The sequence below is a fragment of the Hemiscyllium ocellatum genome, chromosome 17 (assembly GCF_020745735.1).
Source record: "Hemiscyllium ocellatum isolate sHemOce1 chromosome 17, sHemOce1.pat.X.cur, whole genome shotgun sequence".
NCBI classification, from domain to species: Eukaryota; Metazoa; Chordata; class Chondrichthyes; order Orectolobiformes; family Hemiscylliidae; genus Hemiscyllium; species Hemiscyllium ocellatum.
Window position 1 is genome coordinate 41064443 of NC_083417.1, and position 14489 is coordinate 41078931.

Below are 14489 nucleotides of genomic sequence, written 5' to 3' on the forward strand. Positions count from 1 at the left end.
TGATGTATGAACAGGACTTATTGTGGGGCAGGTTACTTTCATACAATGTTGAGGAAAGGGTTCTGCAAAGACAACAAAAAATATTAGGGTATGAGCAAGAAACAAGGTAATTGAGACTTGTCTTCCCTAAAGGGTGCAGTAGGGACTGCTTGCCCTTAGATTCATAGAGTCATAGAGTCATAGAGATGTACAGCATGGAAACAGACCCTTCGGTCCAACCTGTCCATGCCGACCAGATATCCCAACCCAACCTAGCCCCACCTGCCAGCACCTGGCCCATATCCCTCAAACCCTTCCTATTTATATAGCCATCCAAATGCCTTTTAAATGTTGCAATTGTACCATCCTGTGGCAGCTCATTCCATACACATACCACCCTCTGTATGAAAAAGTTGCCCCAAGGTCTCTTTTATATCTTTCCCCTCTTACCCTAAACCTATGCCCTCTAGTTCTGGACTCCCCGACCCCAGGGAAAGACTTTGTCTACTTATCCTAGTCATACCCCTCATGATTTTGTAAACCTTTATAAGGTCACCCCTCAACCTCCAATGCTCCAGGGAAAACAGCCCCAACCTGTTCAGCTTCTCCCCACAATTCAAGTTCTCCAACCCTGGCAACATCCTTGTAAATCTTTTCTGAACCCTTTCAAGTTTCACAACATCTTTCCGATAGGAAGGAGACCAGAATTGCACACAATATTCCAACAGTGGCCTAACTAATGTCCTGTACAGCCACAACATGACCACCAACTCCTGTATTCAATACTCTGACCAACAAAGGAAAGCATACCAAACGCCTTCTTCACGATCCTATCTACCTGCGACTCCACTTTCAAGGAGTTATGAACCTGCACTCCAAGGTCTCTTTGTTCAGCAACACTCACTAGGACCTTAATTCAAGGTTTATTGACATCTTTACCCTGGTGAATCCTAAGGTAACAGAAATTGGGAAAACAGGATGATCCACCAAGCATCATACCTTCAACATAACTTACATACTCCCCCAGCAGTGAATGTCAGGGATGTAGGGTGGGACCATTATTGTTGGAACACTACAGATGGCCTCATCACCTCATTTTCTAACTGTTTCTGCCATTATTCTACCTAATGTGGAGGAAAATCATGATTTGCAAACCAGACAGTATTAGTTCACTTACTGATGTGTGTAATAGTTGTTTGGAGCAATTCTCTCTGTACTCTACCTAAACAATAGTTTTAACTCAGATTTGAAGATTAATATCAGTTCTACTTGTGCAGGGTTTTTTTTCTTTTTATATTGATTATATTTTTGTGTGAGATTGTGAAATAAATGGCAGTTTTACCCTTTAGGTATGCAACCTCCTGAAATTGTGCTGACATTCATTTTATGCTTTACCTTACAGTAAAGGTCATATTGCAGAGAAAAGGTTTCAACTGGTTTCATTAACTTGGAGAGACATAAATAACATACATTTATGATCAAGATCATGTTCTTTCATGCTTTAAGGTATGATGGTTTATTAGTGCTTATTTTTTTCAGTGCTTATTTAAAATCTATGCCATTTCAAATTTACTATAATAAAAGAAAATAAATAAATTATTATAATAGCATGTAATTAGTTCTTAAACAAGAAAATGTACGTGATTACTTACTGGTCCCAAAAAGCTAGAAATCATACAAATGACTGTGCAAGTTATATTCATAATAAGCCTTGTTTGTTGAAACTGCATTGTCACTTTCTCCAGGGAAGCTTTCTCAATGCCTGTTCTTTCCACCTCATTCTTCCAAAGGCGTAAGAATCTGTAAATATTTTTCAGCAAAATGTCACAAGGTTTTCTCTTATGCCTGTTTTTATAAGATGTGATCACTCAAAATGTATTTTTAAATTGACAGACCTTCTGGCGTTCACATCTGAGCAATTAAAATGGGACAGGGGAGGCACAGTGTCCTGATTCAGTTTCTTCTTGAACCCTTTGACCATCAATGGTGTCAGCCATGAGAAAAAGATGTATGAAAATAAGCCAGCATCTTCAATTGGAGATGGAGATGGATTCCTGTGAAAATGTTTTTCATTGTATATAATAAAGATTGCTTAATTCTGAAAATCAGACAGGTCTTGTGTCATAGAACATTTTTTTTTCACTTACTTTGGCTTTGGACGTATAGGAATCATTGTTTTCAAACTTTGATGGTACTTGTGATGCTTATTTTGTACTTCATGTACACCTTCATCATTGAAACCTGGAAATTCCATGTCACCAACTTCAGGGACTGCACGCCAATATCAGGAAGATGGCTCTTAAAATTAGTGACACAAATTAAATAGTGAAGTAACTAGAAGAAAAAAACATAGCTTCTATACAAAAATTGAGCATCACAGTAGAGTTCTTGCTTTGATTTAAACAAATGTGATAATGGTTTATATCTAATTGTTAGAATATTTGACATTGCATTATCAACGTTAATGTGGAATTGCTTGGACACCAAGCTTCCTAATTCCAGGGTGAAGCATGTAGTTCAGCAGTGCTATGACAGCAGGTACACCAACATTTCTTTACCTTGCTAAAAGATAATCATTTGGAAATAAATTCAATCCCCAAATGAAAGATCTGCATAAATAACTAACAGGTTTCACAGTTCAGAGTAAACATTATGTAATAATTATGATGATGAAATTATTCTCCAAGTTTCTTAACCAAAATTTTGTAACAATTTTCATCCTCACAGCAATTTTACATGTATATCCCTTTTGTACTCAAAATGTGCTTCCTGCTCATCTACCTGCTTATAGTTCTGGATGTCGGTTTGATCGCTGAGCTGGAAGGTTCGTTTTCAAACGTTTTGTCACCATACTCAGTAACATCATCAATGAGTCTCCATGTGAAGCACTGGTGGCATAGCTTGCTTTCTATTTTTGTGTTTATGTTTCCTTGGTTTAGAGATGTCATTTCTTGTGGTGATGTCATTTACAGTTCTTTTTCTGAGGGTGTGATAAATGGGATCCAAGTCAATGTGTTTGTTGATAGAGTTCCAGTTGGAATACCATGCTTCTAGGAATTCTCATGTGTGTCTCTGTTTGGTTTGCCCTAGGATAGATGTGTTGTCCCAGTCAAAGTGGTGTCCTTCCTTATCTGTTTGTAAGGATACTAGTGAGAGCAGTTATGTCTTTTTGTGGCTAGTTGATGTTCATGTATCCTGGTGGCTAATATTCGGGCTGCTTGTCCAATGTTCTGTTTGTTACTGTTCTTGCAAGCTATTTTGTAAATGACATTAGTTTTGCTTGCTGTCTGTATAGGGCGTTCAAGTTCATTAGCTGCTGTTTTAGTGTGTTGGTGAGTTTGTGGGCTACCATGATGTCAAGAGGTCTGAGTAGTCTGGCAGTCATTTCTGAGATGTCTTTGATATAAGGAGAGTGGCTAGAGTTTCTGGATGTGTTTTGTCTGCTTGTTGGGGTTTATTGCTGAGAGAACTCGGCAGACTGCGTTCATTGAGTACCCATTCTGTTTGAATACCCTGTATTGGTGATTTTTCTCTGCTCTGCATAGTTCCTCTGTGCTGCAGTGTGTGGTGGCTCATTGAAATAATGTTTTAATGCAGTTTTGTTTGTGGGTGTTGGGATGATTGCTTCTGTAGTTCAGTATTTGGTCAGTATGTGTTGGTTTGAAGTTCTCCATTGGCTGTTCGCTCTACTGTGCCATCCAGCAATGGCAGTTTGTTGTTGTATTCCTCCTCTTTAGTGAGCTTTATGCAAGTAAGGGTTTTATTGTTGGTCTTTTCTTCCAGATGTTTCATCACCATATGAGATAACATCATCAGTGAGCCTCCGGATGAAGAACTGGTAGCATGGCCCACTTTGTATTTATGTGTTTAGGTTTCTTTGGGCCGGTGATGTCATTTCCTGTGTTGATGTTATTTCCTATTCATTTTCTCAGGGGGTGGTAAATGGGTAAATGGTAAATGAAAACGAACCTTCCAACTTAGCAGACAAACCTACATCTAGAACCTCAACCTTCTCAAAACACGCTAACTCCTGCTTGTAGTTTCAGTTTCAGTTCAAGATACATCACACAATCGTTCTACTCTCAAAACCTGTTTTATTTTCTCTGAAAGAAATGCCAAATATGTGGTGGTGAAAGTGACCATGGAAACAGGATTCTGCCTGGTTACTGATTTCTGGAAACTTTATCCAGCTTAAGAGGCTTTTGTTTACTTGGGAACACTGTGGTAATTTAAAATACAGCTTAAATAAATAGCAAACCTTTAAACAGCACATCATGGAATTAATCAAAATTATTCATTTGTGTTTGTTGTCCTATCCTAATTATTTTGTACTTCATTATTTCACACTGATAAAGACAGGAACAGGAACTTCAAGGAGCAGTTCTTCCATCTCAATCTCATTGATGATGAATGCTTTAAATACCTGTGCCTCATTAAGAAAGTACCCACTGAAATCTGTTTTTTTATTTGATATTCATTAATGGAGTGAGAGCATTGTTTTTCATTCATAATTGTACTAGAAATGATAGTGATGCACCACCTTACAGTCCCTGGTGGACATAGTTTCCTGTTGAAAGGACTTCTCTCCCTCTTTCTTCCTCTTCAGCTAGGTAAAAACAATGACTGCAGATGCTGGAAACCAGAGTCTAGATTAGAGTGGTGCTGGAAAAGCACAGCAGGCCAGGCAGCATTCGAAGAGCAGTAAAATCGACATATCAGGCAAAAGCCCTTCCTCTTCAGTTGTTTGTCTTTCTCTGCGTTCCCTTTGTTCATTCTCTTCTTATGTTCCAAGCCAAGAGGAATGATTATGACAACATTCAAGTCTGAGAGGTGATAGTCAGCGCAGAATTCTTGCAATGATGACATGCCCACCGCTCCCTGTGGCTGTCACCAACTTTAACTAAGGGTTATAATCAATAAATACTTAAAGAACTTTGCAAAAGCCAATGGAAACCAATCAGGAACTAACATGAGAGCTGTTCATGATGCCCTTAAACATCAAAGTATCTTTCCTGCTGCTGTACACATGTTCAAATATACAAGTGTTTACAAATGACATTTTCCTAAAACTTTGAAGTTGTAAACGGCATTGTAAGAGTCAAATAAGCATTACACACCAACAATACCACAACCTGCCTCCTCTGGAAAATACTACTAAGACTCATATGACATACATATGGAGACTAATGCAGCCCAAGCCAGAAGTGTACACATGAACTATAGACACATTTGGGACCAAAAGTGACAACTGTAAGTGCTGGAAATATGCATTAAAGCTAATTTTAAATATGGAGTTATATGCATGGCTTAGTGCCTGTGTGAGCTCTTTGCAACAGTGATCCAATCACTTCTATTCCCCTGTTACTTACCATATTTCTGATTTTTTTTTTCACTTCAATTTCTTCCCCAAAGAAAAGTATGGTCTCCACTGCTGCTGTGAATCTTAACAGAATAACTATTGAGATACATTGGAGTAGGAAATCATATTTATATCCCATTGATATTTCATTTTCTTTCCCATTGAACACCACAGTAAGGTGACATAGCTGGCCAAAGCATCACACTATCTTTTATAATAAAAGATGTTCAGGGTAGCTCCAGAAGTTATGCTGAACCACAGAGAAGATTTACCCGAACGTACTAAGGAAAACGAACTCACTTATGAGGAAATACTAAAGAAGATGGGTTGTACTTCTTACAGTAGAGACTGTTTAGCTGGTATTTAATAGAGCTGTTCAAAAATATAAATTTTCTTGTCAGGTTCATTGCAGCAGAGAGTAGATGCAGAGAAATTATTTTCATTGGCAGGATAATAAGAACTCATATTTATGATAATTGGCGCAAGAGTCAAGGGAACATTTTATGTGTACATAAAGGCCTGGATTGTAAAGTAGTCAAGTAATAATTTCTGCAGCATAGACAGTTATTATGCATTAGATTCTTGCACAATTCCCAAAATAGCAAACTCCTACTAAATTACCTGGGAAATTGATTTTCTGATGGGAAATTCCCCAATGTCTGGACTTCTCCAAAAGTATCCATTCTAGTCAGAGAGTAAAGTTAACAGTTACTTAGGAATAGTTAGACGATTAAAATCCTGGGGTAGGATATTACAGAGAACTGAGTGATGTGGGCCACAACGAAATTTGGAGCAGTATCAATGAGAAGTCCCACGCTGCTGAATTCAACCACTTCCAGAGGAGGATCTAAAACCCAAGCCTTCCGACCCAAAAGTAGGGCCATAACTACTGCACCACAAGGGCCTTTTTAAAGAAGAGTCGATGGACATGATGGATATTTCCCTGGAAGTGGAAATATTAGCCTGTCCTTTGAACATTAGCCTGGATGTCTGGATTACCAATCCAGCAACATTGCCACTATGCCATCATCAGCCTCTGCTCCATCTTTTATGTAAAAACAATGAGGTAAAAACAATGACAGCAGGTGCTGGAAACCAGATTCTGGAGTAGAGGATTCCTGATGAAGGGCTTTTGCCCAAAACGTTGATTTTACTGCTCCTCGGGTGCTGCCTGAACTGCTGTGCTTTTCCAGCACCACTCTACTCCAGAATCCACCTTTTATAGTTTTGACAAACAAGGTGTCAGTTTTCTCATTTGATAGCAGTGTGTTGCTAATTAAGAGTAATTATTGCTTGTTAAATGCCTTGTTAATTGCTCAATTTGTTTAATTGATATTCGGTTTCCTATTTTATCAAATACACCAAGTAAGCTAGATGTTAAGAACACTCAACGGGAAATTCAAAGTAAGTACCTGGCAATATCATCTCATTACTTGTTTCAAGGGACCTCAATAAAGAACACTGGGCAACAACACCTCAGGGCAAGCTCCATTTGTACTGGCCATACGCACCCCACTTTAACATCCAACTTGTGCCAGCTCATCATCAATTCACTTACAATATGCTTTTGCACTTCAATGCTACACCAACAACTATCACTGTGACACTGTAGCAAAGACATTGTGCATTCAAGGACACACACACACAGCCCATGGACTAGACTAGGCAGGATTCATGGGCTCTTTCTCACTGTCAAAGCACTCACTCACTGTGAGCCTACTTGGGTGCTCACAGTATCTGCCTTGTGTTGCTTTCCTGTGCATTTGCACACCTTGACCCCCAGCCAGAAATACCAGATTTATATAACTTTTGTCTTGCCTTGCCCTTTAGTGCAGATACAAAGCCAAGAAGTTTTTCATGGTTGTCTGCAGGCCTCAGTTAAGACAAGGGGAAGAGCCTTTGAGCTTGGAGTCCCAGCACAGCAAGTCAAGAATAGCCTCTGTTACCAGTTCAGGAGCTTTGTCAAAGTCAGGATCCTCTCCAGACAAGGGGAACGTTAGGCAGTGCACCACCTGTGTTGAGTCTTTTTGCCCAAATGCGGGTTCTTTACATTCTGGAATGAGAGTGAGGCTGGTATTAAAGGTAGTAAAAGTTGGTGGCCATACATTACTTTAGTGCAGGTGGGGAAGTGTCCTGAGTCTGTGAGTAGGCAGCACAGAAAGAATGTATGGTCAGTGCAGTTGAAGCTGGAGTGGGTAAGAGTGAGTGTGGAAAGGTTTTTCAGACAATAGTGATAATGGTAGAGCATGAACGTAGATGGGAGATGGGTACAGTATCAGAGACAGAGTAAGTGTGAGGTACCGAGAGTAGTTGATGGCACTTATGTTGACAGAGTGGAGTGAAAATTGCTATGCATTCCTTCTGGTGGCTGCGACTGCATTAATGCAGGTGGCAATCCTGGACTGGTTTGGCATGGTTTGACCTTGTGGCGTCTACTGCTGATTGTGGGGAAAGAAGTAGTTGCACCTCTTCACCACTCCATCTAGCAGGACATCCAGGTCCCTGATTGCAAAGCAGAGCACTGACTTCCCCCTATTATCATGTCCACAGCAAATGTCAGAAACTGTACATGGCACCTCCAGAATGACAGTATTTGTCCAAGTCAACCTTGGGCTTTTGAAGATGGCACAGGTCCAAGGGATGCCAGTGACTTCTGGGATATCTACCGAGTGGTGTTCTGGGAATGTCACATGATAAGACAGTACCAAAATTGGACATGCCAGGTGTCATTGTCAATGAGGAGGAGAAAATGAGAACTGCAAATGCTGGAGATCAGATCCGAAAAGTGTGGTACTAGAAAAGCATAGCAGTCAGGCAAGATCTGAGGAGCAGGAGAGTTAACGTTTTGGCCATAAGCCCTTCATCAAGAGGCAAGGCATAGTGAGAAATCTTGCTTGGCCTCATGGTGTAAATTGCTCCAAATACCTCATTGCAACTTGGACTTAATCAAAACAAGTACATTTCAGTTCCTAGCTTACCTCCTAGGTAACTTTTACAGTGACCCCTCCAAACTTAACTACGCTTATCATTAATCTGGGATCTGGAATGCACAACCTGCAATGTGGTGGAGGCAGATTTAACAGCAAAAAAGAATTGGGTTTCTATTTTATTTAAAATAGGAATTGAATTATCGAATCATAGAATAGTGCAGAAAATGTTATACAGCTATCAGGTCTACTCTTTCAAAGAACAATTCAGTGACACCACCCTCCCTCCAAACCATTTCCTCAATCACTCAAGTATTTATCCAATTTCCTTTCTAATGCTACAATTAAATCTGAATCCAAAACCCTATTTCAAATTTTAATCACTTGTTAAATTAAAAATACTTTCTCTTGTGGTTTGTCTGCTTCTTTTGCCAATTGGATGAAATGCATGCCCTGTGGTTATTGACCCTTCAGTCATGAGGAATGGTTTCTTTTTGTTTACTTTACCTAAGGCCTTCATAAGTTTTAATGACTTCTAACAAATCCCTTCTTAGATCTTTCTGTTCCATGGGGAATAACCTCAGATTCTCTAGTTTATCCATTTAACGCTAATCTTTCATCACCGGAATCTTTCTAATAAATGTCTTTTGTACCCATTCCAAAACTTTCACAGTAGACACAATTCTCCAACCAGAGCACTCCAAACAGGTGATTTATTTAGTTTTGGCATAACTTCCTGCAGTTTGGACTTCACTGCAGTATTTTGCCCAGGAATTTGGAGGCTATTCACATAGTTTTATTAACTTCTCCAGCCAGTTTCAAAGAATTCTGTCTGTACTCCCTAAGGTTTCTCATTTCCTGTACTCCCATTACAATGATACCAGTGAAATTATATTACCATTTTTCATTCTTCATTCTTAAATGCATCACTTATCACACCTATAATGAACACATGCAATTTAGCCGTTTCTATTTTCAATGCACACAAATACATGGTTATGAACCTATGTTAGAAAACATGTCAACTTATAATGTGATTGGATGGATATATATTAATCTTTAACGTCATTGATTGAATATAAATATCTTGAACTTTTTGAAAGGAACACTTATCAGAGTTATGGACCTTGGCCTTCAGCAGTAATAGTGTTGCATTTATAATGAACTCCACCAGTTTTTTGTATGGAGCGACAATCACATGACCCAACTTGTAAAAATGATATTGGATTTGAACTAACAGTCAGGGTCTGTCACAGAATAGAAGGGGCAACAGCCATACCCTTCTCTCCTTTTTTTTGAAACCTCTGTCAACAAAGTAGAGCTGTTTGTAGATTTGAAGGCTACCAGAAGACATAAGACAAAAGATATAAGACAGACAAGCAGAAGTAGATCATTCAGCCTGTTGAGTCTACCCTGCCACTCAATGAGATCACAACAGACTTGAAAAAATCTTCAGTTCCACTTTCCTGCCTATTCCCCTCAACCCTGATTCTCCTACTGATTAAAACTTAGTCTTTCTGAGCCTTGAATATACCTAATGACCCAACCTCAAGCAGTTCTCTGAGTTAAAGACTTCCACAGATTCAATAGGAGAAAGTGAGGACTGCAGATGCTGAAGATCAGAGCTGAAAATGTGTTGCTGGAAAAGCGCAGCAGGTCGGGCAGCATCCAAGGAGCAGGAGAGTCGACGTTTCAGGCATGAGCCCTTCTTCAGGAATGGCAGATTCACTACCCTCTGAAAGAAGAAATATATCATCCCTTTTAACTGGATGACTCGTTACCCTAAGATTATGCCCTCTGGTCTTCGACTCTCACAAAAGAGGCAACGATTTTCTGCATCTACCCTGTCAAGTTCACTAAGAATAATGCACGTTTCAATAGGTCACCTTTCATACTTCTAAATTTCAATGAGTACAGGCCCAACCTAACCAACCTGAAGGAGTTGCATTACTAATAAAGGAGTATGTCACAGCTGTACTGAGGAGGATACATCAGAGGACTTGTGCCTCAAGGCAGTATGGATAGAACTCAAGAATAGGGAAGGTGAAATCACAATACTAGGGGTATAATAAAGGCCTCACAAACAGGAGGAGATAAAGGAGAAAATATGTAGACAGATTTTGGAAAATGCAAAAACTGCAGGGTTGTTCTGATGGGTGATTTTAACTTTGCCTGTATTGACTGGGACCTATTTCATGGGTTTAAATGAAGCAGAATTTATACTTCAGCGGGTTCAGGACAGAAAGTAGTCAGTACAACTATGGAAGGGTTAAACTGGACTTAGTTTTGGGAACTGAGCCCAGCCAGGTGAGTGAAGTTTCAGGGAGGGAGCATTTCAGGAATAGTGACCATAATACTGTGAGTTTTAAGTTACTCATAGATAAGAACAACAGCAGTCCTTGGGTGACCAAGGATTTATGAACTTGGCCACAAAGAAGAAGGAAGCATACGTAAGGTTGAGGAAGATGGGAACTGACACAGCCCTTGAAGTATATAAGAAAAGTAGGAAAGAACTTAAGCAAGGAATTAGAAGGGCAAAAAGCAGTCATGAAAATTTATTAGTAACCAGGAGAATCCCAAGGCTTTTTATACAGATATAAGAAGCAAGAGGGTAGCCTCGGAAAGGGTTGGCCCACTCAAGGACAAAGGAGGGAATGTATGTATGTAGGCAGAAGAGATAGGTTAGGTCTTGAATAAATACTTTATATTGGTATTTACCAAAGAGTAGGAATTAGTGGAGGATGATCTCAGGGGAGGAAGTGTCAAACTTCTAATTCAAGTTGCTATTAAAAACAAAGAGGTGTTGTGCGTCTTTAAAAATATTAAGATAGGTAAGTCCCCAGATCCTGATGGGATCTATCCCAGAATACTGAGGGAAGCAAGAAAATAAATTGCTGTAGTATTGAGAAATAAATTTGTATCCTCTTTGGCCACAGGTGAGGTCCCAGAGGACTGGAGAACAGTTAATGTTGTCCCATTGTTAAAAAGGGTAACAAATAATTCAGGAAATTACAGGCCTGTGAGCCTCACATCCCTCTTTACAAGAAAATTATTGGAAAAGATTCTCCGGGACAAGATCTTTAAGCATTTAGAAGCAAATGGATGGATTAGTGATAAACAGCATGGTTTTGTGCAGGGGAGGTCATGCCTCACTAACTTGATCGAGATTTTTGAAGAGATGATGAAGATGATTGAAAAGGGAAAGGTGGTTGATGTTGTCTACATGGACTTCAGTAAAGCCTTTGACAAGGTCCCTCATGGCAGACTGGTACAAAAGATGAAGTCGCATAGTCCTAAGGGTGAACTGCAAGGTGAATACAGAACTGGATTAGTCATAGGAGACAGAGAGTAGCGATGGAAGGATGCTTTTCGGAATGAAGGGCTGTGATTAGTGATATTGCACAGGAATCAGTGCTGGGACCTCTGCTGTCCATGATGTACATAAATTATTTGGAGGAAAATGTAGCTAGTCTGATTAGTAAGTTTGTGGACGATACAAAAATTGGTAGAGCTGCAGATGGTGAGGAGGGTTTTTAGAGGATACAGCAGGATATAGATCAATTGGAGGCATGGCCAGAAAAATGGCAGATGGAGATTAATCCAAACAAATGTGAGATGATATATTTTGGAAGGTCAAATACAGGTGGAAGTTATACAGTGAATGGCAGACCCCTTAGGAGTATTGATATGCAGAAGGATCCGGGTGTGCAGGTCCACAAATCACTGAAGGTGGCAGTGCAGGTAGATAAGGTAGTAAAAAAGGCCTACGGCATGCTTGACGTAATTGGAAAGGACACCGAGTATAAGAATAAACAAGTTATGCTGCAGCTTTACAGATCTTAATTAGGCCACACTTGGAATATTGCATACAGTTTTGGTCACCATGCTATCTGGAGGATGTGCATGTTTTGGAGACGGTACAGAAAAGGTTTACCAGGATATTGCCTGGTATGGGGGATTTTAACTATGAAGTAAGGTTGTATAGACTGGGCTTGTTTTCACTGGAATGCAGGAGGTTAAGGGACAACCTGATAGACGTTTATAAGATTTTGAATGGCATGGATAGAAGGGAAAGTATGAGGATTTTTTCCAGGGTGGAGGGGTCAATTACTAGGAGACACAGTTTCAAGGTGCAAGGGGGGGAGTTTAAAAGAGATGTGCAAGGCACATGTTTCACACAAAGGATGGTGAGTGCCTAGAAAGCATTGCCAGAGGAGGTTGTGGAAGCAGACATAATAGCAGCATTCAAGAAAAACCTGGATGAATACATGTATAGGAAGAGATAGAGTGATACAGATTCTGTTAGTGAAGACAGTTTTAATATGGAAGGGCAAAGCGTGTCAGTGCAGGCCTGGAGGGCCATAGGATCTGTTCCTGTGTTGTGTTGTTCTTTGTTCTTGTTCTTTGTTCTTTGTTTACTCCTCATAAGACAATCCTTCCAATTTAGGGATTAACCTAGTGAACCCTTTCTGGACTTCCTCCAATACCAATATATCTTTCCTTGGACAAGGAGACCAAAACTCTTCAGAGTATTTCAGATGTGGTCTAACTAGAGCATTGTATAGCTTTATCAAAATGTCTCTATCCCTTGAAATGCTGAACTTATATATCAGCTTTGTGTGAGATAAACATGAGGACTCCAATATCTCTCAGAGCTGTGGCTTTCTGCACTGTTTCTCTATGATAAATAATATTACCATAATATCATTTATTCCTCCTGTTGAAGTGTGTATCCTCACATTTTCCCACATTATATTCCATCTGCCAAGTTGTTGTCCATTCACTTAACCTGCCTATTATCCCGCTGCAGACACATTCACTTTCCTCATCCAAGTCACTAATGTATATTGTAAATAATTGTGGTTGCAGCACTGATCCCTGTGGCATTCCACTAGTTACAGCTTGCCATCCTGAAAATGCATTCCTTACCTCAACTTTATATCTTCTATTAGTCAGATGAAATATCCTGGATATAGCCAGGATGCATTCATAATGAAGGCACAGTTTTCTTCCACTTTCTAAGTCCTTTGGGCCACACAGAGATGGCTGCCAGGAAACAAGGGCAATGCCCTCCATACATGGCAAACGACATTTTCACAAAAATATTAGAGTGATGCAGAATGAAAATACAATGCTGTCCACTCTCTCAGCAGAGCCATAGCGGAATAGGTTAAAAATCACACAACACCAGGTTATAGTTCAACAGATTTATTTGAATGTACAAGCTTTTGGAATGCCATTCCTTCATTAGGTAGTGTACATTTGCACTTTCAAATAAACCTGTTGAACTATAACCTGGTATTGTGTGATTTTATTTTAACTTTGTCTACCCCAGTCCAACACCGACACCTCCACAACATAGTGGAATAGAGCAGAGAGGTCTTTAACAGGACCTTGCAGTGTCACCCTGAAAAGGTGTGTTGCATTGTATCCTTTACAACTGGAATCAAAAAATAGGACATGTCCTGGATGCAGAGGAAATGGGATAATTTAGAGCAATCCAATGGGGTTTAAGTATGACCAGTGGTGTGAATGTCATATGGTCCTGACAGCAGCAAGCATTTCCACCCTTCCTACCGCACAATTGCATAATTAATAAGCTGAAGAGGAGGCAACTACGTGAGAAAAGTTAACAGGTGAGAAGGTGGACCATTACTCCATGCACCTATCTTGAATCTCACTGGAAAAGGCTTTGTTGAAAAATCAAAAAATAAATCAGCTTCAACTATAAAGAACCTAGCTGGCTTATTCTTTTCCATAAAACTTACACAGTGCAGTTTATGTTTATTGAACTGATAATTTTGCCTCCCTTTTAAATTCAAATTGTGTGGGAACCAACCCAGGACTGGGACAAGAAAAGGAGTCAGTTCACTCTCCTATCTTGGTCAGAACCATATCAATAAAATCAATAGAAGTGATGAATAGAATAAGGAAAATGTTCCACCAACTATAACAGTATTATGTTATCATTACTATAAAACAATGTTTTCACATTCATCGTACTTGGTTTTATGGTTTCAGAAATAATAGTCTGTTGTGTCATGAATCAATTCCTCTCAGAAATATTGTTCAGTCAACCAGAATAAATAAGAAAACTATGATGGGGATGTTGTGCTTGATTGTCTTGAATTTTAAATTCAATCTTACAACTTTATAAGTTGTAAATTGTTGCTCTGCTCGAAAATAATCATGTGCAATTACTCTTGCAAATGCTTTGATTGGTT

The 14489-nt window shown here is 39.5% G+C and overlaps 1 protein-coding gene across 1 annotated transcript in view; it reads right to left on the reverse strand.

Moving 5' to 3' along the window:
- Positions 1–2233, reverse strand: part of abcc12 (ATP-binding cassette, sub-family C (CFTR/MRP), member 12) — a 107994-nt gene extending 105761 nt beyond the window's left edge. Inside the window, exons 1-3 of the mRNA XM_060838341.1 lie at positions 2127–2233; positions 1875–2033; positions 1632–1779 (exon numbers count right to left, since the gene is read on the reverse strand). Coding sequence (XP_060694324.1) covers positions 1632–1779; positions 1875–2033; positions 2127–2233 — 414 coding nt within the window. The remainder of the gene's footprint in view (positions 1–1631; positions 1780–1874; positions 2034–2126) is intronic.
- Positions 2234–14489: the final 12256 nt, after the last annotated feature.